At 41.1% G+C, this 27980-nt stretch overlaps 1 protein-coding gene across 1 annotated transcript; it reads right to left on the minus strand.

Moving 5' to 3' along the window:
- Positions 1-1211: 1211 nt before the first annotated feature.
- On the minus strand, positions 1212-27959 carry mybpc1 (myosin binding protein C1; the record flags this gene model as incomplete). Its single annotated transcript, XM_084573429.1, has 32 exons — positions 1212-1403; positions 4795-4981; positions 5540-5676; positions 6133-6292; positions 6378-6517; positions 6641-6836; positions 6911-6999; positions 7127-7294; positions 7617-7751; positions 8328-8516; positions 8604-8708; positions 8791-8950; positions 9048-9184; positions 9280-9386; positions 9463-9628; positions 9725-9891; positions 10082-10187; positions 10310-10434; positions 12367-12499; positions 12590-12756; positions 15446-15502; positions 16208-16259; positions 16355-16472; positions 16578-16726; positions 17191-17301; positions 17908-17949; positions 18466-18507; positions 20419-20466; positions 21515-21733; positions 22753-22824; positions 24453-24479; positions 27938-27959. 32 exons carry the CDS (start codon positions 27957-27959, stop codon positions 1300-1302), a joined length of 3837 nt encoding a protein of 1278 aa, XP_084429555.1. The 3' UTR covers positions 1212-1299.
- Between the last annotated feature and the right edge of the window lie 21 nt (positions 27960-27980).

Here is a 27980-nt window from a genome sequence, read left to right on the forward strand (position 1 = left end):
GTCGCCACCTGGATTTAAAGGGGAACTACTGATTTTTACAACCTGGACCTTATTTCTGGCATAAAATACGATCGTTTACTCACCCATATAACTTTTGTGTAATTTGTATTCCTTCAGGAGTCATCATCATTACGGTGCCGCAGTCACTCCCACTATATGGATATACGTTGATCTAATTATCTCCCAAAGGACTACAAATTACACAGAAGTTATTAGTAAAAGAGCATTTCCGCATGTACAATGTGAAGGAAACTCAAGGGATTGGGACTGAACAGCTGTGTAGCCTTAAGAAAACCACTAATCAAAAGGCTTCAATTTGCTAGGGAGCATAAAGATTGGACTCTGGAGCAATGGAAGAAGGTCATGTGGTCAGATGAGCCCAGATTTACCCTGTTCCAGAGTGATGGAAGGCATCAGGGTAAGTTACTATAAAGAGGTCCCAATCTTTTAAATTATAACAAACCTTCCTGGAGGTAGTTTGTTTCTTTTTAAAAGCTCACTACTTCCTGTTGCATTCAGACCTAAATTAATTTTGTTTTCCCAAGAAAGAGTCCACACAAGAACACATTTTTTCTTTCAAATGTATGTTTTATTGTTATCCATAGGTCATAATTACAAAGGAAAAGACGTGCACACGTGATCGAGCCTCAGTCAAACCTCAGTGAATCCGAAAATCATAATGTGTCATGCAGATTATGTGTAACCCCCTAAAGTTTCTTACTTATAGCAGAAAAGGTGAAATTAAAACATACAATGTCAACATATTCTTTTATCCAACATGACTGAAGTCTGTTCTCATTTTTTATTTTATTTTTTACCATTCCGAAGTTCACTGACACCAGCACTAAACTATACACATTCTCGTTTCCCTTCTTAAGTAATCTGCCGCCTACAACCAGCTCTCCTAACAAAAATCCACATGTGAATACTGTAGGTGTTTGTCACTGCTTGTGCTTTGTATAATTGTATTTTATTTTATTTTTTTACACACTACATGTCCTTTTTAAAGCTAGAACCAAAACACTGCCGACATGCATCTGAGCTGACACATTCTTTTAAAAACAAAAAGGTGACGAAGAAAATGAGCTGGCTTTTTTTATTTATTTTTTTTCCTATGGCAACTAGCTCCAAACCTACACACAGCATGCCACACTCCAGACCAGTTCACCCTCTCCCCTACACTCTTCCACCTGTCCCGCCATCCATCTGCACTCAGGCCGCTGACGTCAGTAGGTGAAAGGAGAGGGTCACTAGTGGTGGCGGATGCCTGCAAAGCAGAAGTGTCTTATTGCACTGCGATCAGTTTTGCTTCTCTTGCTCAACAGTCTTCGTCTCGTTCATGTACTTGTCAATCAGGTGGAGGGGCACTCCACGTTGCATGAGCTCGTAGAAGGTGAAGCCTCCTGAGGAACAAGAAGAAAAGCTCTCTCATAATATTGTTGGGAGGGACAGAAGCATGAGTGGAAAGTGAAGAAACAGAGAGAGGAAGATAAAAGAAAAGGAAAGGAGAGAAGGCCAGGAGCTCTCAAGATAAAGAGCGAACTGAGAGAATAAAGCTTCCCAGGCATATACAAAGTACACAGGTTTGTAAATCGGCTTGTCCCAGTTCCTTACTATACAGAAATTGTCTTAGCATGGTGTCTTTTGCAGAAGGCACACAACAAGACAGGAGTTAAAGTCATGCTAGGAGCTTTGTATGGTTGGGCTTGCAGTTAGTTAAATACTGCCGAGAGGATAACCACTTTGTTTTGCATGTTTGTTATTAAGTATACCTGCATCCTGATATTTACCAAGCTGAAGTACAAGTGAGGTTGGTGGGAATTTCATCCATTTATGAGGTATTTTTTCATAAACCAAGGTAGTAGACAAATCTCTTCTAAATGAAACATGACTTTACCAGATTTTGTCAATGTAGATTTCATGACAAAGTTGGTAGCATACATCGAAATTTGTTCCGAACCATTTTTTAAGTTTAATGAAAAGTGTCAAGAAAATTGTTGACCTGCTACCACATAGCAGGTCAACATAAATATCTATACAAAATTGAAAGAACCCAGATAGCTTTGTTAAAATTCTAAAATAAATACAAAACTAGTAAAGGATTATCTTATATTAACACATATCATCTTTGTTTTAATATTTTTCTATGGGGCAAAAATGTGTCAAAACACTGTTAATTCAAAATCTGTTTAATATTACTGTGTAGTATGGAACTGGGATACAGCTTCCAAGCAAAACACCGTAGATTCCACAACGAAGCATGTCTGCGATCTTTGCAAAAATCCAGATATACGAATAACGCCATCATCTGAACCGAGCAAAGGGCAAAGAATCAACTTTTATGCATACAGTTTTCATTGGGCCGTTCCAAACACAATATGGAAATTTAGTATGATTTCTTTAGACGTATGAAGTCGTTCAAAAGCAGCCATTCTCCTATAGCACCATAGCATAGTGTATCTCAACAGCCACTGAGAATTTGCAAACGCTTTTACTTACCTCATCCCCGGCACAAGGTACATGAGTGACAGTCTTTGAATTCACACGATTTCACACCAACAACAAATTATTCAAAACTGAGTTATTAAAGTCAGCCAGCTTAGGGAGTCCAGGTAATAACCCGACAAAAGCTGTCATGCATATATGACATGTTCTTTCTCTGGGTCCATTTTCATGGTGAAGTACAGCTCCAACAGTCCCACTGACTGACAAGGCGAAGTAACACAGGCTTGCTGAAAGATGCAGAATGAATGACATAAGCTTCATATGCCAAAACCATATGAAAGCTTACCTTATATGAGAACATAAATTCACAATTCTTGAGTTTGGACTGGGGGAGAGAGAAGAGAAGAGGGGTTAACAAAATGTTTACATGAAGTTATATGTGTGCACCAGGGAATACTGTTATTACTGAGCTCTTATATGAGGAGTTAACTGTGTGGAAAAAAGGAGACACTGGAATCTGCGGAGAACAGTTGGATGGAGACTTTAAATAATACAACACAAATACATCACACAGATCTATATGTCATGCCCGGTGACAGACTGTGTGCTGAGGTGGTGTGCTTTGATGATGAACATGATGGCTGGATGGACTGGACTGGATTTAGATGTGTGAAAACACAAGGGATAAAGGTTTGCATGTTGTGGTGATGAAACTGTGTCACCAGATATTATGTGCACTGCACACGAGTGAGCTGATTATTATATCATTATTTGTGTATGTTCTGAAAATGATGTCCAAGAACCAGTTGCACCAGATGTTCATAAGTTCAAACTTTGCATAGTTATGTATTAAGCAGAGATTTACAAATTGCTAAACTGACACAAGTTGCACCAAACACAGTGTTATGTAGCGATAAAGCTAACCAGTAAAGCTAGCTCAGAAACCTATAATATTTTTAGAGACAGATTTTAAATTACATTTCACATACACAACATAAATATACCTCAAACCACCTTAAAACTCACTCGCATCCAGTGAAGAAGCTGGGTAAATGCAAGTAGCTGATTACATTAACTAACAATAGCTTAATAAGCTAACATGTTTAGCTAACATTAGCTTAACGTCTCCGCTGGCTGCCACCATCATTAGAGACACTATAGGTTACGGTAGTATTAGGTAGCTTTAAGTTAGTTAAATACATTTTTCTTTTTCATGTTCAGTGTTTCTGTGATAGACTGTGTCAAGTATCTCTGGATCAACGCTGACGCTAGCTACTTTTCAACGTTTGATGTTTATCTACCTAAAGTTGCTAACTAAAACTAATTTTTGCTTTAATTACATTAACTAATAAATGTTAGCTAGCTGACAGCTCACCTACAGGGATCAATAAAGATACCTTTTGTCTTATACAGATGAAAACTAACGTTAGCTAGTTTCTCTTGTTAGCTAACTACAGCTAACATTTGCCTATCTACATTATCTAACTAATGCTAGCTAGCTGATAGCGTGCACTTTTATTTAAAATACTGGCTATATATAATTTTATTACTAATGTGAAGTTATTAATTGCAGTGAAGTAAGTTTAGTGTGACATCTTTATTTCAATTTTATTAACAGTCTTTTGTGTAGTTCTCGTGTTTGGTTACTTGCTAGTTGTTTACATACGATATCCTTATGCTCTGAAGGCTAAGAATTTGTATTAGTTTAAATGTATTCATATTTTATTGAACATTTAGATTGGATTTGTATTCCCAGAGACACCATGAGCTAATTTTTGGTCAGTTAATTACATGGCAAGATACTGCAAGAAAACATTGATCCACCGTCTGTTATTGTATGACTTGCACTGCATTTAAATGTTTCCTAGCAACCAGTTGTCACATTACTAAAGACCTTACTAGCTTAGACATTTTGTTAATTTTTAGTGGTGCAACCCAATTTGGTTGGTCACTAGAAACTGGCAGTTACTAGAAACTTCCTAAAGACTGCACACAAATTTTGTAATGAATTTACAAATAGCTGGTGCAACCCAGTCCAGATACTTACATGTCCATCGCCTATATCGTCCCTTTACTGAACTGCAACAGTTCAAACTCCATGGTACCTTTGTGGAGGGAGCTGGTTTCCCAACATCGTCTTGCCACTTTACACTTGTTACAGACTGAGAATTTTGATCAGAACTGTTTTGTCTTAATAATGTAAGGAAACTATAATCTTAAAAGTGCATACTTAAAAGTATTAAATCAAGAAAGAAAGTTAATACAAGTAAAACAGATTTGGGAAACCAAGTCCTGGTACACATGGGTTCCCCAGAGACACACACAGGTCACCTAGTGATCCACACTGACCTTTGACCTCTAGCTTGCAGTCTACTTGGGCCTCCCCCAGGTCGTTTATGGCCTTGCAGGTATACATGCCGCCATCGTAAGGACTAGGCTTCCTGATCTCCAGAGTACAGACGCCTTGGTTGCTAAACATACGGTAGCGAGGGTCATCAATGATGGTCATCTTATTCTTCATCCAGATCACTTTAGGCTGCAGGCAGAGATATAAACATCAGCAACATCAGGGTTTTGTTTCAGAGTGACCCCTCAGTTTTTATTAAAATAGCTTCTTAAATGATAATTGTTGTTTATTATTATAACTTCGTTCCTTCTTTAGTTCTGTAAAGGCTGACATCAGAGAATGCAGTATTATCACAACAATTTAAAGGCTTTTCTTAAATACTAAAAACAATACTAAAATCCTTGTATGGGAACAGAGTTTATTTTCTGTCTTCGAAACTGATATACAACAAAACAAATCCTCCTGCAACATGAACAAGTTAAACTTAATGTCTCAGGTGTAAAATAAGTTTTGAAATCTGATAGACTTCCTGGACAGAAAGCTTTGCCAACTCACTTAGAATGAAGTCTAACTGGCCAAAAACCCACAAGCAGTTAGGTGTTCCTACAGTTTGTAAACCAGCCGGTTTTGCCAGAATATTACCAGAAAATTTTATTCTAAGTTATAAACACAGGCACCTCACAGCATATTGTAATGACTAATGTGTAGCCTACAAATGCCAGTTTTACTAATGGTTATTCCACCTACCCTTGGGTTGGCACGGACACTGCAGTTGAGTGTAGTGTTGTAGCCGGCGATGGCAAAAGTGTTGATAAGTGGTTGCGTGAACTTTGGCGCCTCTTTGAAGTCGTGGTCATTGTACTCTGGAATTTTCACCTGCAAGCCTGTGGGGGTAAGGGTAAAGGAATGGGGTTTTGCATGATACTGGCGCTGAGCGGTATCATGTGGGAAATTCCCTATGTGATGAGGGAAAGACAATGTTTCTTTATTTATCATGAGTTGATGCTGAGACACCTCTGTTTAAGGGCCTGTCAGTCATACCTCGAACCCTGTGAGATTTTAAAGTGAGCCTGTGAATTCAGGCTCACTTTAGGGTGGAAAACATCACTGACAGTACCTTTCAGATAACACCTGTGAAAAATATAGTTAGTAGCAACAACTCCATTGACATTTTTGACATGTAATAAAAACATAATTTGTTCCAAAGTGTTCAACTTTGGAATCATTTTCCCCCATCAGAAATATAGGCGGCATCTGAGTTAAAGTGCAAATCCATTGTGCTTGCATATTTAAACATGCAAGAACAATTTGCTCTCAGATTTCTCCCATTCATGTTGTACCTTCTTTGACAATGAGAGCGCTCTTTTTGGTTTGGGTGGCGTTTTCGCTCAGACCACACATATTCTCGGAAAAGACCCTGAAGAAGTACTCGTTCCCAACCACCAGCTCTGTGACGGTGATGCAGGTGCGATGGTAGTGCTCAAAGCATGTGAACCACTCCTAAGAATCAGAGAAAAGCATGAGATGTGAATACTGCATGAATGTTTCATGTATGGTTTCAGTTTAGTACAAGTTCCTCTTCTACCATTGTCTTTTTGTCTGCTTTTTGAATGGTGTAGCCTGTTATTGGGGCATTCCCATTGTCTTTTGGAGGGGTCCACACCAGAGCCACATTTCCTCCCCATACGTCTTCAATAGTCACACACTGAGGAGGTCCGGGAAGATCTGAAAAGCAGCAAAGAAAATCTAAATATATATCCAAAGTGCGATGCTATAAACAATGCTCACTATTCATTTTTATTGTATTTTTATAATAATTGTGTTTTAGAGCATAATCAGATCACTCACCAACGATTTGTATGTCAATAATTGCTGTATCCACATGGTTTTCAACCTGCACTGTCATCTCATACTTTCCAGAGTGGCTGCGCTCTGCCTTACGGATGAAGATGATGCTGTCACAGTCTGTGTTACGGATGCTAACGTGGGACGGCTCTATGGCCTGGCCCTCCTTCAGCCAGGTGACCTTCGGCCTGGGTTTCCCCTGCGAATACAGAGCAACATGAGCTCAGAATCCTGCTCAGAGAAATGAAACATCAATGGAGGTGGAAGATTTACCAGAAATGGCACCACAAGGTTGACTGTTTCTCCAACTTTTCGGGTGTACGTCTGCTTCAAGTGTCGCGGGACGCGGATCTTGGGAGGTTCTAAGGTGGTGGTACACAGAGAAGGTGAGGTATTAGTAAAAGTTTTCAGTGTCAGTATCTGTTTCACTTTTTTGTTCATTGTCCAAGTGTCTATGGAACATACAATATAAATTTTCTCAGAGCTCACCGATAACCTCTTTGACCAGGATGGAGTGCTGCAGGGTCCGTGGAGCGCTGGCTCCTGCTGCATTGATGGCTTTGACTCGAACTAAAATTTTACACCCAGGGGTCAGTCCAGTAATGGTGTACTTGGTTTTCTCTGTCATCTCCTTGTTGGATATTACCCAGTCATTAGCTGTAAGTGGGGAAAAAATACAGTTGAGCTGTATGAAACGGTTTAAAAGTTAAACAACGGTGATCTTCCAGTTTTGTGATATGACACATTGGGTCCATTAAAATCTTGGTTGTAGTGTGTGTACATTAACCATTTTTAGGAAAGTTTAGGGAAGTGCTGCCCATGCCCTCTAGTTGGTGGGTTTCCAGTTGGTCATGTATTCACGTATGTTGGTTGGCTTTTGTGTGATTAACACATTGAAATTAAGTGCTTCCAAGTGATCTCAAAGGCAATTTGTGTTACCATTTGCAGGAGTTTTTTAGTATAGTGGAGTTTAACTCACTTCCTTCTATGCAGTACTCCACTAAGTATCCGTCCAGCCCAGCAGCTCCAATGGTCTCAGGAGGACGCCACTTTACAGTCACCGTGGTGTCTGTGACATCGTCAACAACCAGCATGGTGGGCTCACTGGTCACAGCTGAGTGGAGATGAAAGTTTTAGAGATCAGAGGAGCTACAATCTCTCATTTGGGCTCCAGCAATGGATACGAACGTGATCGGAAAAACATCCATTTTGGCAAGTCACGAACACGTGAGCAAGGCGCCTTTCCCTCTGGCTGGTATGCTATCAGTCTCCCTGTCAGATCTCATTAGTCCCAGCTCGTGCTGTCTATTCTTGTATTCTGAATCATACTTAACTCCTATTGAACCCTCTGACAGACCTGATCTCCTAAACCTCTAATCCACAGATGATTTGGCAGCCATTATAAAGACATGTTTAATATCCTTTAAAGCTCTTGGAAGTCCAGTGGAGGTCACAGTCAGAGTGCTTGGGATAGTAAGTATGGGGGACAACAGCTGTGTTGCTGGGGTACCAAGGGCAGATCACACATACACTATCATGGGGCCACTCATTTTGTGTGTTATTATGAAACTAATAAGAGATAAATTTAAGTATTACACAAGGGTGTATTATTCTTTCCTGGACAGATTATTGGTAGCAACACCTCATAGACTAGCGTTTATGCTGCTAAGGAGACATTCAGTCTACTCACCGAGGGGAGTAAAGGCTTTTGAAGGTTCACTGGGCTTGGACACACCAATGGCATTGACTGCAAAGATCCGCACTTCATATGGAACTCCTTCAATCATCTTCTTGGGTTCAAATGCAGTTTCCTTAATCAGGTCAAAGTTCAGTCTCATCCATCTGGAGCTCTGTTTCTTTTTTCTCTCGATGAAATAGCCTTTAAAGGGAAGTCATATAGTTTGTCGTTGAACACCAACACATACATTTAACCTCTGGTAATTAGAATAATGCAGAAGTTAGTTACCTAATATTGGTGAACCTCCATCATATTTAGGTGGTTCCCATGTCATTGAGCACCAATCACCACCAACCACTGGGACCAAGGGTGCCTCTGGGGGGTCAGGGATGTCTGCACACCACAGATACTCGGGTTAACGACTCAAGGAACAAATTCTCCATGTCTTTGTTTTATTCGTAGATTGTTCCCTTACCGACAACTTTGATTTTGACACTGGCTGTGGCTTCACCAGCCTCATTCTGCAGGACTATCTTGTAGTTCCCAGAGTCCTCCCGTTCTGTGACCTCAATCGTCAGGCTCGTCTGGTCACCATATGTTTCAGCGTGGACACGGTGGCCCGACTCAAGGATCACCTGAAAGAAAAATACTTGAACTCATGTAGCTGTTGGTCTTTACATAGGAAACATTTAGAATGACACCAACTTTATACTTATATACAAATAAGCTCACCCTTTCTCCCTTCATCCACACCACTCTGGGTGCCGGTTCTCCACTGATGGGGATCTCCAAGCGAAGTTTGTTTCCAGCCACAATTGTGACGGTGTTGTCTGGGAAGTTCAAGCTTTCCAAGTGTACCCTTGGAGGGTCTGCAGAAAATTACATCATGGATCAATTAAAGCATAAAGATATTTTAAACTGCAGTCCAGCAAAGCCCTAGTTTTTTTTTTTTTTTTTTTTTTACCAATGATGTGGATTTTAGCAGACAGACTCTGCGAATAACCCTCAGGAACAAAAGTGTAATCTCCTGCATCATGAAGGGAGCTGGTCTCAATTTCAAGTCTGTGGACTCTGTAAAAAGCAAAAATATGTTAGCAATTGTATAAAACTGGTTTTGGTTGAACAAAGTTCAATAGAGATGTCATACTTATTTCTATGTATGATGTTGATGCGATCATTGGGCTGGATCAGCTGTCCATTCCTGTACCAGCGGCCTGGTACGTTGCCTGGGTATATCTCACAGTGTAGTTTGATGGGTTGACCCAGCATTACCGTCATATCCTGCAGGTCTTGGTACACCTTCAGTGGTTTCACTAATTAAAAGTAGAACAGAATGGAGCAAATTTCTTTGGAAAGCATGCCACCAGAGGGAAAAAAAAAAACATATAATAAGAGAAGCTGATACTTACAGTCAACTTGAACATGTGCTTCAGAGGTGCCACCAGAGGCCATGACGGAATATGTTCCAGTGTCATCTCTAGAGGCGTCGTCAATCACCAAGAAGTGTTTGGTTCCCTCAGACTTAACTCTGTATCTTGAGCGCACTCCTGTTGGAACCTCGACACCGTTCTTCATCCTAAAGAAGCATTTTAAATAGTCACATTTACACTTGGAGGTATACACAGTAAGCAATGAACAACTTACAGGTGCTAAGCATGGTGGCGATGATTGCAGCACTGTCTAATATGACTTAGTGACACATGCGGAGACTGAAAGATATTCCCAATCATTTTAACAATGCTTGTTGCTTGTTGGCCTTGGCTTACCATTTGACTTGAGCGCCTTCCTCTGACACTTCACACTCCAGCTCAATCTTCTCGTTTACTGTGGTCTTCACAGGCTCAATACCTTTCACTATCTTAACAGGCAACTCTGGAAGGCAAGAGACGAAGAAGTAGAAAGAAACTGAAGGCAGGTCGATTGGATATTTCAGGATATTGGAATATTTGTTATGAAAAATAAATTAAAAGCGGTAAAACAGATGAGAAGGACACCTTTCACAAACAGCTCTGTGGTGCATTTTTCTTCCCCTGCAGCCACCGAGTAGGCTGCGTCATCGTTTATGCTGCAGTTGTTGATGACCATAATCCTTTGGGTACCCTTGTGCTCAAAAATATACCTAAATAGGAAGTCAATTAGTTACATCACTGGTCACCCAAAGAAAACCTGGCAAATTATAAATCTCTATGCAAGTGGTCCTAAGATAGAATGAATGTTTTCTCCAATTAAAACTAAAGCATATACTAAAAATCAATGTAGAATGCAATAAGTTGCATAAAATAAACTTTCATTACCCAGTCTGCATGCTTTAGCATACACTGCACAAACCCACAAGTGAGACTACACACAGAGATGACAGGCTCACACCAAAACTGTGACATGGAGAAGGGTAAAATCGGTTGGACGGACGGACTTACTTCCTTTGACTTAAGGTCAGCAGTAGAACCAGAATGGGACCGGAGCACAGGAAGTGTACAGGAAGTGTACAGGAAGTGATAATGGCAGACAGGAAGGAGCGCCACGATAAGACAGACAAATAGAGAGACATCATGCCCAGGGGAGGTAGAGTATGTGATTGGCAGCAGTGTTACAACAAAGAAGATGATCAAATGTAGAAAGAGAGTTTTATAGAGACATCTTCAGAACAAGGGACCCCTGCATAGGAGACCAGAACCAGAAAACAGCAATATCCTCCCAGATGGCTTTAACTTTGTATGGCTTTGAATCAGAATCTTCTTCTAAGTTACATAAGGTTTATATCCATTATCTCTATTCTGGGACATACAGTACCAACATGTTTAATTAATTAAGCCTGCATTAACTTAGAAATGGCACAACACAAACAGTTATCAATAACACATTTTGTGCATTTCTTATTTAAGCATACAGTGCATGTTAGCATTAATTTCTTGTCACGTTTAGTGCAGTGATGAAGTAATTTTACTGTTAGCTAGAATATTTCGATCTTCATTTACTCCGAAAGGTTGTTTCCGCCTCTTTAGCAGCTAAATGTTAAACCTACAAACCTGTTGGCCCCGAAAAGGAGGCTACAGGTGGTTTATCAGAGATTTTTTACTTAAACTTTTTGTATATTTCATGTTTACTTTTCTATCTCTTGTGTGCACTGTCCTTTAAACAGTATACTGCTGCAACGCCCACTGTGGGATAAATAAAGCATTATCTTATCTCTTATCTTAAAATGGAAAATCCAAAACCCAGAGTTGAAAGTATGCAAAGACACTGCATACTGGCATAACTCAGAATGGGTTGGCCCCTGTCCTTTGATTCATTATTAATATAGTATTTTTAGTTATAACAAGTTATTTTTCATTGACGTTACACTCATAAATTCTCAATGGTCTAAAAACGTTCTACACCATGACTCCTGTACTTTCAGCGATGGTATAATTTGCTAGGAAGTTACTGTTTAAAACATCTTAACAGTCCTGTGTGATTTCGCTTTTGTTAAAACTGTTCCAAAGCCACACTTGGTTAAAGACCTGTGAAGGAGGTACCACCTTTTTCCTGTATAGAGGAGGACATATAAAGCAGTTAATGCCAATTAAAGACAACAATTGACATAATAAACACTGAATTTTACACCCAAATGTAGCTCTGGGGCCTTTTACTTTACCTTTGTGGCCCTATGAATTCATAATAATCCTAATACGTGTGTGAGACTGAGGAGAAACTAATTAGAGCTACATTAGAGTCGAGAGAATGTTATTTGTTCACTGGGCGTCAGCTGGCAATGGTTCACAGTGCAGTGGACTGAGCTGACTGCACATGAGGTAATGTAACTTCATAATATCTTTCTATTGTGGCATTATTAGTAATAAATATACTGTATACGTGATGTTTGGACTAGATCATGTGAACCATTGTTCTTTAGAGTGTGACAGAATGGAAACTTACACCAGAGAACTGGTGAAGAAAGGGATTAACACAAATAAAAGTCATTTTAAAAAAATAATAAAATGCCTTTTATTTGCCTAGCGTTTGAACACAAGAAGACAATGAACTGAAACATGAGAATAAATGTTGTACATACTTGGGAGTGGGCCTGATTTCCTGTCCGTTCTTGTACCACTTCAGCTCAACTGTGGGGTCGGCCAGTTCAACCACCAAGCGAATCTTTCCACCTTTATCCACCTGATACGCCGGGTCTAGCTTCTTTGCAAAAGCTTTGAAAGAAAAAAAAAAAGTCGCAGTAGCCATCACCAAAATTAAGCATTAGGCTCAAGCTTTCTTTTTGAACAGGCATGAATATTCACCTTCGCTCTTCTTCTCCTCTTTAGGCATCTTTTTCATCCTCTTCAGCAGACCCCTCAGATCTGTGATGCCGTACATAAAGGCAATCTTCTCGTACTGATCTGGCCGGGCGTTCTTCAGGATCTCCCACACATCCACCTCCGGAGTGTCATCCTGCTGTTTGTGCTCCCTGTTCGTGCCAGGTACGAGGGAACAATGTGAGGACAGGATCGCATGCTGGCGTTTGCAACGTGTCCTGAGGAACTACTCATTCATCCCTAGAACTGGGGGTTTAGAAGCACCGCTCACTAAAACTTTACTGTACTTTACTGGGATAATGATTTCCTTTGTTCCTGCCTTTTTTTTTTTTGGTTCAACCACAGAGAGTTCCTCAGGACATGTCACACAAAGGGATGGGCATTGTGCGCTGAATAACTGTGCGTTGGCATCGGCTCACATCAGTCACATGTTAACCGTAACAGGGTTGCAGCAGTATTAATACAAAGCAGAGTAGCTGTTCTCTAATTTGCTAAGATGTCGTAGATGGTATGCCGAAATGTTTTCTCATGTCCAATGGGGTTTCATTGGACAGAATCTTTAAACACAAATAAGGATCACAGGTAATGTCCTGTGCAAAACTTATGACTAGCTACTACACAAAGGACAATAGTTTTCTTGGGAAAAAAAACTCGAGAGTACCTCTTACCCAAAGGTGGCACACTGGCCGAGTTGCTGATTTTCAAATCAGGTCCTTGCATGTATGGGGTCAGTATTCTACTTTAACACTCAGGGTCGTCATTAAATTCACACTAGCAATTGTAAAATTACTTCTTAAGGTTTCCAGCATGCATTGAGAGATGAAGGGGAAATATTAAAGAGGGATTAACAAGGGAGTTTGGTTTGGGTTCTTCAGAGAATAAAGCGTAAGGAAGAGGGTTTTTATATCAGGATTAAAACTCAATGAAGTTCTTATTCAGGAGACAGAACTCTGGCTCAGTCACGATATTGTAATGCTAAACATGTTTGTGTTAAAGCATGCAGGGGTTTAGGGGAAAACCTGCGACAAAGATTTTAAAGGAGGATCTTTATATTGCTCTTATGAACTGGCCCATCCCTTTGTTGTTGGTTTGAGTGATCACTTCAGTGATGCTCCAACACTGTTTGAAGATGAAAGTGTCCATACAGTAGCAGGTGTTAGATTTGTCAGGTTAATAAACAAGTTTCCCTACACATGAGTGTGTCCATTAGTTACAGAAGAACATTCAGTCAGCCCTTTCTTTCATTGACATTTCGCCCGAATGTCCGAAAGATTGGAGGTGAATAGTGTGAATTGCTTGTGTTTGTCATCTGTTTATTTTCAGGCAATTACGAAGAAGACTGAAATAAACATGGTGGCACTTGGCTTATATTTTATAAACTTGAAATAAATAACAATGTAGTGATAACACTATTTTACAGCATCATTTCTCCATGGCCCGCCAGCACATCATTAATGATCCAAAATGGTGCTCTTAGCCTCATAGACATGCCGCTTGTCTTCTCAACTTGACGAAGAAAAGCCACCTCACAGTGTCAATGACACAAGGCCCATTTTCATCATTACTGATTGCTGACTGAGCAGTTAAGAATGCTGCCTTCAAATAAAGTGTTAACGTACTACAGTAGGCCAACACTCTTGCTCGTCCAATTCCTAGAGCTACATATCATGCTGGGGACGCTACAGGATTACAGTACTCACCCGCAGTAAGGTCTAATCGTTTAAATACCTATGGTTTTCTCTTTACTAACCTTTGATTTCTGAATATGTAGGGGGGAGAAGAAGAGACAAGCCCAAAATAAATGTATAATTTCACCAGTGAACAGCGTCACTGTGTACGTCCATTTGTACTCACACTTACACGCTGTAACTGTATCTCAAAAAATACATCATGGCGTTAATTCTGAGCCACCACAGAGGTTTGCTATAGAGCAGAGGTTTCCAAAATGTTAGGCACCTCCCAGTGGAGTGCAAGAGAGTTTAAGGGGGTTGTTTTAAGATTTTATTGCCGGATTGAGTCATATTTGATTCAAACAGTTCTATTCAAAGACGACTGCCTACCAACAAACTGTTTCCTGTAAAAATCTGCAGATTTGAGCACTAAATGTTTTGGCTAAACACTGCGATTGTGAAGAAATAATAGGTAAGATGTTATGTCACCTAATTTGTATTGTGTTTTAGAGAAAACTGCGTAAGTTAGCTAACCAGCGTACTGTACCCCAGTGCAATACCACTTTGAACCACAAGGGGATTGGGAGTCAAAGTAGCGACAAGTCTGCTCTCGGTCCAACAGGAGAAGAAGAAATAGCACAGCTCAGAGAACATATTTTCGTTTTATACTAATTATTCTTACGAAGAGACGGCTAACACCGACGGCTGATGCTCTTACTCATACTCAACTTTATTTATTAAGCACTTTAAGCTAGCTCTTGACTAGCCTTTGTTTTTAGCCTAGCTAAACTTTTGACTTCTACTGGCATCAGGCTACGAAGTTTCCTGTATACATCTTCCTGTAGTGCCAAAATTTAGAGTGTTAATAACCTTCTGAGTCAAATTAAAAAATATTATTAGTAAATATGAATATTTATTTATTTATTCAAATGTTTCAGTGTCAAGAGCGTATAACCCAAGCACAGCTGTTCATCTTTGTCTACTTTGAAAACCCCTGCTATAGCATTATGAATCCTCTGTAGAAATTTACTTGCCACTCATTCAGTAGCTCAGTACAAATCTGACTTACAATGGATGTGAAGGAAAGGTGGGGGAAACAAATCCAAAAAAAGGGCTTAAAAATACTGAAAAGGGAAAAAAAATCCACTCAGGGTGGGGATATGATTCTCACCTATGTTTAAGGAGACCACTAAAGTCAAGCTCTCCTGCATCTTCTTGTCCTTCACTGCTGTTGTTAACAAGAAGAGATTAATAAAGATTTAATCAGAGTTGAAACAGTTACAGGCACTAGAAACAATGCCAAAAGAGCAGCACAAAGCAAAGGCTCCAGTGTCAATCGAACAGTTAGCTCCGAGCTAACTCACGATCGGTGCTTACACAGAAACCTTTCAATCTTGTCTTTTTCCAGATAAAAGCTTGAATCAAGGTGGTTTGTGTAAAAACACGCCAAGAGCCGTCCCGGTCACTATTGCTACAATGTTTCTGCAATGTTGAAGCAACATCGCCGAATGTCAACATTGTGATGATTCAATAGTACTGGGATGCTTTGCATTGCTTTCCAGACACATTGTTTGGAGGGAGATTTAAGGTGCAAGAGTTGGCCTTCAATTACTCATTGAGTCAGCTGGTTGATTTGTAATTACCTTGAATGAAGGTGAATGACATTATTACAACCATCTTGTCACACTTATATGCCATAAAATGATACTACATGAAGGAGAAATGTTCATTGTTGTGCGTCATGAAAAGTCACTTCTTTTCTTCAAGGGGCATTTATGGATATAGATAATTTATTAATAATTTATATCAAATTCTCCTAAATAAATACATTGCTTTGTTCAGTTGAAGATGGAAAAATGCTGAAATGCCGGATTCATAATACAGTAGTTGCTGCTGTGAATATCAACACATCCTTTTGTTGGGTTTTTATTACCTTCTTTTGAAAGCCGACCGGATATCAATGTTCTGTGAGCCCGTTTCAACTTCTGTAAAACAGTAATAGCACGTTATGTACATGTTTAATGCCACTCTGAATTTCTGCATTTTGTTTTCTATAATGCACTTTGACGTCGTGACAAACCTTTAACTTCCAAGTCAAAGGAGCAGCTGTCAAACTTGTCCTTGTAGTTAACCTCGCACCTGTAATTTCCAGCATAGTTGTCTTTGGCCTTGATGATGTGCATCTCAAATGTGTGGACCTGCCAAGAGGGCGAAATGTCATAATTTGTCACCATTAGCCAAAAAAAAAAATCAGGTGGTTCATGAAGGAGGTGTTGGTAGGTGGGTGCCTTGCAATGGAGTACCTTAGTGAGTCGGTCGAAGGTCTCTTTCAGCTGTAGGTGCTTTCCTGTCTTGCTGGCCAGATCCATCCATTTTCCTTTGAACCACTTGATAGTGGGTTTGCGGAGAAGATCTTTGGCCTCCACCTTGGCGACAAAGGTGATGTCACCACCTTTGGACACAAAAAGCTATGTCACCACAGAAAAAGTCCTTTTCCTCTTTTCCAAAATGGCTCATCACAATCCATTTTGGAAACACGGCCATAGTTGATAGCGGTACACTCAGACTAAATTCTGCAACTACACACTTGGTCTGACTTGCTGTGTTATGACCAGTGTCATCTGTTATCTTAAATGATCCTTGCGGGGATCAATGACGTCGTATCGTATCGTATCGTATCGTATCGTATCGTTAATTCTTATCTTATCCTTGTTTTATCAAATCTGTACTTTAGGGATGAGAATACTGAACCCCAATAGCCACATGAATAGAAGTAGGTTAAAATGAACCAGAATGATCGCTTAAGGACAGCAGAGGACACTTCTGCAACAGTTGCACAGGTTGATATTGAATACAGTTGATATTACATTCCCTATTTAACTTATTTGACCCCTTGTTCTTGTTTCTGTCACTCACCCACTGTGACAGAGCCACTTTGCGGTTTCTCAATCAGCAGGGTGGATATTGGCTGGGTTTCAATGGGCTTTTCCAGATCCTCTGGGGCCTGGCCCTCTCCCAGAGACCACACTGGTCAGCGAGGACAAAACACAAATATGACACAGAGCTCTCTTCTGCAATGGTGTAAAAATAATAATAATAATAATACAGTGAGGAGATCTGACACCCACCTTTCATCTGAAAATTTTATTCATATCATAGTAGAGTTACAAAGACGAGACATAACAACTAAAGGACGCACAATCTGATACATTTTCTCACAACCACACCTCATACAGAAGCAGAATCTCAGCTCTTTGCAACATGGAAAGCATGAAACGGACAATGTGAACACAGAATAAACAGCACCTACATTTCATTAAAAACAACATTACCATGAAGTTTCTGTCCAAATCTGTTGGACGTCATTAACGTGGTCAGTCTTCACATTTTACACAATGACAAAATTACGTCTTTCAGGTTCCCTTTGTTGTTTTTACTCCTTTAACCCAGCGCAAATGAAAAAGATATAATTTCCTGAAAATCCCGTCATGTCCTACATGGGCGAGGAGCAACGTTGGGGGAGTGACATTTCAAGAAAACTATCTTTTTCATGTTGCTTACTATAGTCGCGGGAGACATGATATCACTCTCTAAAGTTATGCGGTAATTTTTTTCCGACTACCATTTCGTTACCTGAGTCTTTTCTCCCCATGGCTGGCACAGGGACGCTATCATCTAAACAAAGACAGAAAGAAATTTACAGCATATTGTAAGGAATAGTACTGTAAAGTCCACTAAAGCAAGCACACACTCTTAAAACCAACAAGCAGTTAAAATCTTGCAGGCAGTGCCCTGAGGAATTCTGAATCAATCGACTGGGACATTATTTCACTTTCAGTCTGTTACTTGGACTGAACGTGAAACATCAGACTGTTATCATCAGAATCCCAAATCTGTTTAAAGAAATTTACGTGTTTTGAGAAAACTAAAGGTGTGAATATGAGAACTCTGTGATTAAAATAATTAAAAGGCAACAACAACCTCAATATAGATGTACAGTATATTAATATGTTAATAGGTTAACACCTTGACTTTATTTTGTTCCAATAAACTTCCAAACACACCAAATAACCAGAAATAAACATGTCTCCTGCATGTTTCCTACATTCAGACAGTGGGTCATTCTGATTCAGGCTAGTTTCAATTTGGTCAAACTTTAAATGGTGCTAGGATTTAGCAGAGGGATCTTACTAGGCAGCTCAATTGAGAGTTTCTTGATTGAATTGGCATCCTCTGTGGAAAAAAGCACAGTTGTCATTGAAATTAATGAGGATAAAGTCAACTACTTCATATGGTTTGATGAACCGGTGGCGTTTGACTTGTCGCTGGATGCTTTATTTGCTTTCAAAGATTTAGGGAAGTGGTCAGCTTTGTCATTGGAAGTGTAGATTTGTGAAACCAACTGCATACTCCTCATCCATGAAGCTTTTAAAGGGGAACTGTTTTTTTACAACCTGGACCTTATTGCTGGCATATAATACAATCGTTTACTCACCCATATAACTTTGGCGTCATTTTTAGTCTTTCCGAAGATATTTAGCTCCAGCGGAGCACCGTGTATTATATAGTGGGAGTGAATGGGGCACCGAAATACAGCCTCTAAATAACGCATTATCTGCCGCGAAACTCGTTCATTTCACCAATATTTTATGATACACTAGTGCTATTCCCCGTTGAGTCCGGAGTTACCTGTTATCTATTCGCGGACGTGCAGCGGTTTGTTGTTCTTTGGTCAGCTGTTCCTCTCTCTGCCTCCGCATCCTCCTTTCAACGAGCTCCTCATCCGTATACTCTGGCTCAAAACGGTAAGGACGTCCATCATAAAGAAAGTCGTCGTCCACAACCTCAGAATCGGAGAAGTATTCAGCCATGTTGCAAAAAACTAGCAGTAGCAAATTACAGGTAAACAAGCCACGCGGGGTGTGCGTTGCGCTCAGAGATGACATCATCCAGGTCAGAGGTTAGTAGGTCAATCTACAGGCCCCGAATGATGATAACAGGTAACTCTGGACTCAACGGGGAATAACACTAGCGTATCATAACAACATATTGGTGAAATTAACGCGGCAGATAATGCGTTATTTCAAGGCTGTGCTTCGGTGCCCCTATCACTTCCACTATATGGCTATACGTGCCGCTCTGCTGGAGTTAATTATCTTTCGAAGGGACTAAAAATCACACCAAAGTTATAAGGGTGAGTATTATATGCCAGAAATAAGGTCCAGGTTGTAAAAAAACGGTAGTTCCCCTTTAAATCCACTTGAAAGCTACAAGTAGACCTTTCTGTGGCTTGTAGACAATGCACAAGGGCAGGGTCAGCTAATTCGGACAAGCCACGCAAAAGATAAATGTATGAAGAAGTTCCGAAACAAAAAGCCTCAATGGTGAGAATAGGAATCTGCTGATACCAGATTGTACTCTACACATAGAGGATGAACGTTACCGTCCCTCTCAGTAAAGCCGACAGAGTTCCTGTTGGCTCATCGCACAAATAAATGGAATAAAATAATCACGTGGATCTTCAAGACTCTCTGAGTGTTTGTGACACTCAAAAAAAAATATTTAGCATCCACTCCGTTTCCATTTCAAGAATATTCGGCGACAAAGTAACAACAAATTCTTAAATTGTATTAATATACACATGCACAATAAGCTCACATGTATTTATTACAATACATGTGAAATACAATTGCACATCTATCTTTATTTGTGATAGATAGATAAATAAATAAAGGTTGATGTGCAGGTGAGAGTTGTGCTGTGGCACTTCGCATGTAGAAATCACGCATTTTCTACATGTCCAGATTTTACACATCCATACAACAACAAAAAAAAGCATACCCGTTGGACTGTTGGGGGGACATTTAGCCAGTGACTTGTTACTAAACCAATCTAGAAAACACTAGTAATAAACCTGTGAAATGAACATTACACAGCAGAAACCAAAAATAGTGGGATGAATTAAACATTTTATTTTGGAGCAGCAACAAATATGAACACTTCCACTCATTCAGCTACGTTGCTCGAGTAGCTGAAATAGCTATTCTCTACAATAATCTGCAACTCATTTTGAGCCGGATGTAATTCTGAGAAGTGGTGAAGCCAATATATTAGGAAATGGCTAGGGCTATTACTGGTACCAACCTGCTTGGGGTGTTGGGGATGGGGAAGTAGCTGCAGCATTACCATCATCTGTAATAAAGGTGTTATTGACAAAAAGACCTACTTTACAAAAAGCTCCAAGTCCGTCACTGGCAGGCCAGCAAGACACAAGGCCGATGACCGCATGCGACACAAGACTTCTTCATGACATGCAGCTCTTGAGTCAAAGATTTGGCTCGAAAACCCTATCTGCTGTATATCTGGGAGATGGACCAATGTGAGATTGTGGCTGTGTGGACAATGAAAGCTTTGCTCCCGTGACAAAACCACAAGCAGCCCGCACAAGTGTAGCACATAAATTCAGCCTTAAAGCGGCACATGTTTGCAAAGAAAGTAAATGGTCATAACAAAAGCCAAGGAAACTTTGTTTAACTTCAAAGAACATCGGCAGTTCCACCTGAGCTTTTCTTTTTGTCAGTTAAGATCTACTACTATTAAAAGAAACCAGACAGCTTGTCAGCACTTATTTTCTATGTGCGTTTTTTTTTTTTTTTTTTCCTGTTGCTTTGTTGTGCCACCTGTAGATTCGTGTTTCTGGATTACAGAATAAAGATTTGAGTTTGATGACTCACCTTGCAAACAACTGCATCACCTTCCGTCTGCCATCTCTTGACCTAATCAGCGCTTCAGTCTTTATTTCTCAAGACATTTGAAATCTCAGGGACAGGTACCGTAGTATAAGTCCTCTGGTGAAAGTATATGTATATATATATATATATATATTTCTTTGAAGTGTGCATGCAGTTAAAGCCGGGGTTGGACTGAGAGCACTGTTTAAAAAGCACATGGTTGATCAGTGCATGGCTCCACTCAGTCAGAGCGAGTGAAGTCCATAGCCTTTTTAGCGTTTACTAATGTATTAGCTTTTTGCTGGGAGTAAATCTATGTTATAGGTTGTTTATAATATAAAAGGAACTTTCTTTTTTTCCATGCCACTGAGCGATTGTTGTGTACAGCTTCAATGACTAGTACTACTTTCGGGACTTGTCTCAGTTTGATTTGGAGAGCTAGAGGGGCAAAACATGCATTTTCACTGAGAGAGACATGGGGTTGATTCATATTGACGAAGCATACTTACCAGGCGGTGGGGGAGAGCAAGGGCCCTCTTCCTTTACGGTAGAGCTAGTGGACTTTGCTTGCTCTTTCACCCCAACCCCACCAGTCACTGGTGGTTCATTTGAGTCATTCTTGGTGGGACTCGGCTCCCGAGCTACCACAGCCGCTAATGGCTCAGGCTCTGTGAGATCTGGTTTCTTCCCATCAGTCTCTACCGTCTCTTTCCCCTCTGCTACCGCCTCTGTACAGCAAACAAATTGCCAGGCTGGAGCGGCAAGCATCGAGCACGAACACTGGCAGCCTTACAAGACAATGCTTGCTCAGATGAGGTGTGTATAAATAGCTAATGACCAGATAGATACCGTCTTTACTGGTGACATTTGAGTCGGGAAGGTAAGTCTAAGACTTGTTGATTGGTCTGGGAGGCTTAGACACCGCAAATACTAGATGACTGCATATATCGCCAACATTATTAGCTTTCTGCTGGGAGTAAATCTATGTTATAGGTTGTTTCTTAGTTTAAGAGCTATGGCGTAAACAATAGGATTCATCCTCTTGGCACCATGAATGTCCATAAGTTTGGGCCCAAGTAGTTGAATGAAACAACCTTTCATGGGCCTATGCTGCTAAAATCACCTTTTCAGAATCAATGAGTCGTGTCCAAAACACATCTTTTATTAGAGCAATGGTGTCCATATCGTTTAGCTCAAATATACCAATGGAGCACCTATCCGGTCACTGCATATCTATACTGTGAAGTGATTGAGGATGCAGGGATTTATTGACTCAGTTAGGTGATCGGATTGTTTGTACCGATACGTTTGTCCAGCTAATCCTTGTCTCGAGCCAATAGAGTCAGTAAATCCCAACTTCCAAAATCCCTCTATATACCTCCTGTCTGATGACTCAGTTTGTCATACAGTCACACAAATACGAAGACAGCCACAGCGTGGGTTAGTGACAGCACCGAGTGACAAGACAAGTTCACGTAGAGCAGTGCGGGCTTGTGGATTTGTGCGCAGTGAGTGGGGTGGCTTACCTACACTATAGCTAACCTAATTAACTTTTTGTGTAAAAACATGGGGTGTTGAGCAGTCATACCTCCACAAGAAAAGTGCAGTTTCAGGCCTCACAGAGTGAAATGAGTCAGAAAAACGTTGTGCTGGCACACACACCAAACGAACACGTGATGTGAGTGTGATGTGCAAAAGAGTGACACATTTGTGGGGCAAGTGAGAGGGGGGCGTTAGGGTTACCCACCTGGGGGTGGAGAGACCTCCAGGGAAATCTCAGGTAGGGTTGGGGCACCGTTACTGTCTGGGGCAACACTTTCTGAGCATGTGACAAATATAATGGTGGATGGAACAGCTGCTTTTAACAAGCACAAAGCTTCAGCATCTACAATGCCTCTCTCAGTCTCACACACACAGTCACGTACAGACATAGAAACACACAATAACTACTGTATATCCACCCACCTGCCTGCAAGTAGGCATATGTAATATATATCAAAATAAATCACAGGAATAACTTATCTTATTGCTACAAAACGTGCTTGTCATTATGTCAAAGTTGAATTTTTTACAAAGGTTGTTGGTGTTCGTGTTTGAAATGCAAATTATTAAACATAGTAGCTGGAAGTGGCGTGATCTGTTGTCTCCATTGTAACCCTCAGTAGATGTGTTAGTTCCTCTCTTTTTGAGATAACGCGTGCGTGCGCTGACAACAAACAAGGGCGACTGTGCTGATTGAAATGCAAATCACCACAATGATTATATAATGCTCTGGCTTTGTATCCTCGTGGCTCACGCCTTGTTCCACATTTTGAGCGCTAACAGATTATTTAGTGTCGTGTTACAGTAAAGTTGTGTTGTTTGTTTTTTTCCAGTAAAAACTAGCAGGAGCTGCAACCCTTCCAGTTAATAGTTGCTCTTTTGGTCTTTTCTGTAGTCTTTGTCAGCTTCCTTGCAGATTTGCAGGGAGTTTGATGGAGGACTAGAACTTGTTATATGTCTGTGAATGTTCTCAGTAAAAAAGGCAACTGGACTCAAACTTCCAACCAGTCCCCAAGAACTGAAGAAGCTACTCGGATGAGTGGTGAAACGCCTTCTCAAACAAGTCTCTACAAGTCCAGTTGCCTTTTTTTAAACGTTTTTTGGACACATATTTTGTCTTCTTAGCTTGATTGCTAATGTTAGCCACATGTAAACCTACATTCAGGATCACTTGGCCAAGTTTAGATTTGGAGAGGTTGATCTTAAGCTATTCGTCTTAAAGTTTTAACCGGAGCTGTAACTATCTTTTCAGTCTTTATAAAATAACGTGTAAAAATTGGCCCAACATTGGTTCAGACACTGGAAATCATGACCCAGTGCAAGAAATTATTCCTTTGAGGTTTTTTCCGTTGAACATTTATAGTTTAAACCTAAAAATTGGAGCTCACCCCCTCGACCATGCTGGAGCCTCAAGATGCTGTACCGCCAAGGTCAAAGCCGAGCGGCGGCTAAACGCCAGCTGCGTGTCAGCAACTTGCCCACATGAGACGGCGGGGGCGTCAGCTGAATCAACACAGTGGGATCAGCTGGCCGGCGAGAGGAATGTCAGAGATGCTGACAGCTTGGTCGTCACCACCGATCCCTCTGGAGCACAGCAGCACATCCATACTGCCGACTATTGGCTCCACATTTACACTCCTATGCGTCTGTGTTTACACATTCACGCCAAGTTCAGGGCTGTGATCATCCTGCCACAGGTGAAGACGTGTTGAATTTTGCCGAATGTTTGAACACCTTGATGTTGATGCTTCTCTGTTGAGACATGCTCTTCTGTCATTTTGTCTCTCTTTCACTTATGCAGCTCCACCTTTTTTAAGCATTATTTTGATCACTGGATCTGTATTTGTTGTGTTTGCTCTTATCTGCCAGACTCTAAGGTGACATGGTGATTCTTTGTGCACTCACCTTCTGGCTGGCCATTGGGCGTCTCATCTGCAGGGAGAAGACAAAACACAGGACTGTCAAACATGACAGTAGGATTTCTTGAGGTATATCTACGATGCAATCAACCTATGCACTCTTTTTGCAGTTTGAACAGATTTTATTGACATCCCTTCACCACTAAGCCATGTCAGCTTTGTGTTCAATGGCTGGCTCCTCATGCTCAGACACCATGTAGACTTAACTGATTAAGAAAGAGGCCTCCATGACTCACCATTTGTTTGCCCTCTGCCTTGTCCAGACGTATGTCACTAATGCTGGGGTGCCAGTATCAGAAGCATGTTGTCTGTAGTACAACTCAATCCACGTCCCTAGCAGATCAAAGTATCCACGCTGCTCTTTGCATGTCATGGCAAGGTTAAAGAAATTAATCTGTTTGGCTACTGAGAGATCAGAGGTTGGCTAATCATGAGGCAGGAGTTATAGTTGATATAAGTCTGGAGTTTTGCACCAGCTGAAAACCTCTGCTTACCTCCATCATCACAGAGTTAATAGCACAGCTATTGCACGTTGGTCTTCTGCTCTGTAATGAGTCTCTGTTTCTTGTCTTGGGGTATATAATTTAAGCATAATGCATAGAAAGTACAATCAAAACCTGCAGATTCATGCATAGGGTCCCAGATCGTCATTTGTCATTTTTGATTGGTGGCTAACCCATTACATGACATATGCTAGCCTGAAGGCAAATGCCAGATAAAGGCTAGGGTTTAGCCAACAACCTTCTGGCGAGACTATGTTGCATGAGCAAGAGTGTCAGGGATCTTAGAGCCCCTTTAGAGACCCTGAACCAGCAGCGTTGCGGGTGTGGGGACGGTGCATGAAGCCAAAATACGTATACACCCACAAGTGCGCGATGACTCATCAGCAGTTTTGAATCTTTCCCAGGAAACTGACTGGCTCTGAAATACCATCAAGAATATAGACAAAAAAAAAATCTAATTTATTTCATAGAGGCCTGTGTGATGGACCAGTGTGATGGTACTTTGAAGTCCTTTTACATAACACAGACAGCCATGACATATTTAACTTAACCGAAACCTTGTTGCCCCGCCTTTAATGTCTATTTTCTTCCATCGCTTCTTAGCTTTTGTGATGATTTCCTCTTAGCATTCCTTGTCAATATTAGCAGCTCTCCCACCTCACTTCAAAACAATGTATTGCTGGCCAGCGGGCCACAATCCTGCAGGGTCACATCATGTTACCCTAGTATGAGCCTCCCTTGCTCTCTGTCTCATCACCACTGAGATAATGAGAGCGGAGAAAGGTTTTGTTTTACCTCTGAGGGCTCTCAGTGCAGCTGACAGGGGTGCAGGTATTTTCAGCTGTTGCCCCTACTGGCGTGCAGACAGAGGGGCTCATAGAGGCTCTAACGTGAGCCAAACTGCCGGCAGCTTTATTTTTCCTAATATAGACCTTTATTATTATATTAAAGACAAGTTGACAGCAATGCAAGTGTTGCTTTGGGTTTGTTTTCCTGTTGCCTTGTTCCTAGTACATCTGGTTTGACAACAATTGCTATGAGAAACACTTTAGGAGCGTGAAAGCAAATGAAACCTGTAGTTGGGTGACAACTGGCTGCTGACAGGCTTCTGTTATATGGGTTTGATTTATGAGCTGGCATTTTACAACACAAAGCAACAGTGTCAGGAGACAGAGCCCGGAGAGAGTGATGGACAGTAGTGACAGTAAATATCACCAGGTGAAGACATGGGCTTCACCAACACTGAAACTCTAAACTTGAGGTTTACCGGGGAAGTGCCTGACCTCCGAGTGATCTGTTCCAAAACGGAGAGTGGCATGGAGATGTCTGTTTTGGTGTGTGGCACACAGGGAAGAGGGGTTGGGTGGCAATGGAGGGGGCATGGCAGGGAACAAGGGATGGGGATTAAAAGTGCGCTCATTCTGAACTATTCCAGGGCCAAGAATCCCGGTCCCAAGAGATCCGCGGGCGACTGCGCCAGTTCGTCATCTCTGCTTCGGACTTTTTAAAGGCTTGAGAGAGGGGTGTCTAAAACAACAACGCTGGCCTCCTCCTCCTCAGCTGTTCAGACTCATTTAAAGAACAATACTTTTCCAGCCTTATTCATCGGCAGCTCTTGGCTGTACGGCTATTTATGGGTAGTGTTAGCTGCAGACAGGAATCTGCTGCCTCTATTTTGCCGCAGCTTTGTCTCTGAGGGGATCAGGGATGTTTATGGCAGTGGATGACCAATGCAGGGACACCTGGGCCTTTCACATCACTTAACCTACTACACTTTCTTAAACACAGTTGATGCAAATAGGAAGTAGGCCAAAAATTGTACCATTATGTTTTGGAGCTTGCACCTGACAAGGAACCCCATTAAAACAGTTTTTAAACCATTAAAAAACCACCAAAGCATTTTAAATTATGCATCTTCTATTGTTGGTTCCTTGATTTGGACAAAGAAACACAGACAAAAATCCTTTAATGAGGGTTTCAACATGTGTTAGATGTCATGTGTGGTTAGTATGTATGTGCAAATCATTCCCAATGTCTCAAGATCTAATAAGGACAGACCAGTACATTCCTCTGGAGGATAATGGGCTTTTTAAAAACTCGTATTGACTGTCAGGAAAGCTTCCAAAGGCTAAATAAAATTTCCTCTACATGGGCATGTTTGGGTCGATGGCAGACCCCTAAAGAGGTGAGCTAATGGACAGAGTGGAGTAACACCATATTGTAATGACAGACACGGGCAGATTAAAAGGGAATGCTGACGGACATGATAGTACAGATGAGTGACGTTATAGGGTGGAGGAAAGGTTCACCATGAGGGTGGGACGGGGGATCGGTTAAGATGCTGTGTGTGGTAAAATTCTAGGCACATGGAGGGGTCTTAGGGCTCCAAATTGGCTTTTAGTGCTTGGCTCCTGTCAGTCGTCAGAAAGACATCCAAGTTCAAGTTATTATTCGTCCTCGCGCTGCGGCTCAACTCTTGCTGTGTTCATTCAGATTTCATCATCCTTCACGAGGAGGGGGAGCTTGCTTGTGTCCAGCTCTGCACTCATCAACATTCCTCTACCGCGCTTCGTCAACGTGTCTTTCTGCAGTCGGATCAGTGCGGAGCAATCCTGTGTGCCAACCCTGGGCAACAACACCATCCCTTCGTAAACCCCAAATCTCCTCTTGTACCATGGATAGTAGCAACATGCATGCATCAGTAATACAATACCACTCTCAAAGTCACTTGGAGGATTCCTATGAACGAGCTGGCAGGCGAACAATAAAGTGATGGAGCTCCCCGCAGTAACAACTGACCGTGCTCCCCGCAATCAAAGACAATTCAGAGGCAAACATACCGATAGAGCTAAAAACCCACATTTCTTCAACCTCGCTTCTTTTACAGTCAATAAAACCCAACATTTGGTTTCTTAAAATGAATAAAAAACCTGTAGTTCAGCAGATGCCGCATGCTCTAGACTCCTACCTTTCTTTGTGGGCTCTGGCATCTTGAGCCGCGTCCCAAGAAA

The sequence above is a fragment of the Chelon labrosus genome (assembly GCF_963514085.1).
Source record: "Chelon labrosus genome assembly, chromosome: 23".
NCBI lineage: Eukaryota > Metazoa > Chordata > Actinopteri > Mugiliformes > Mugilidae > Chelon > Chelon labrosus.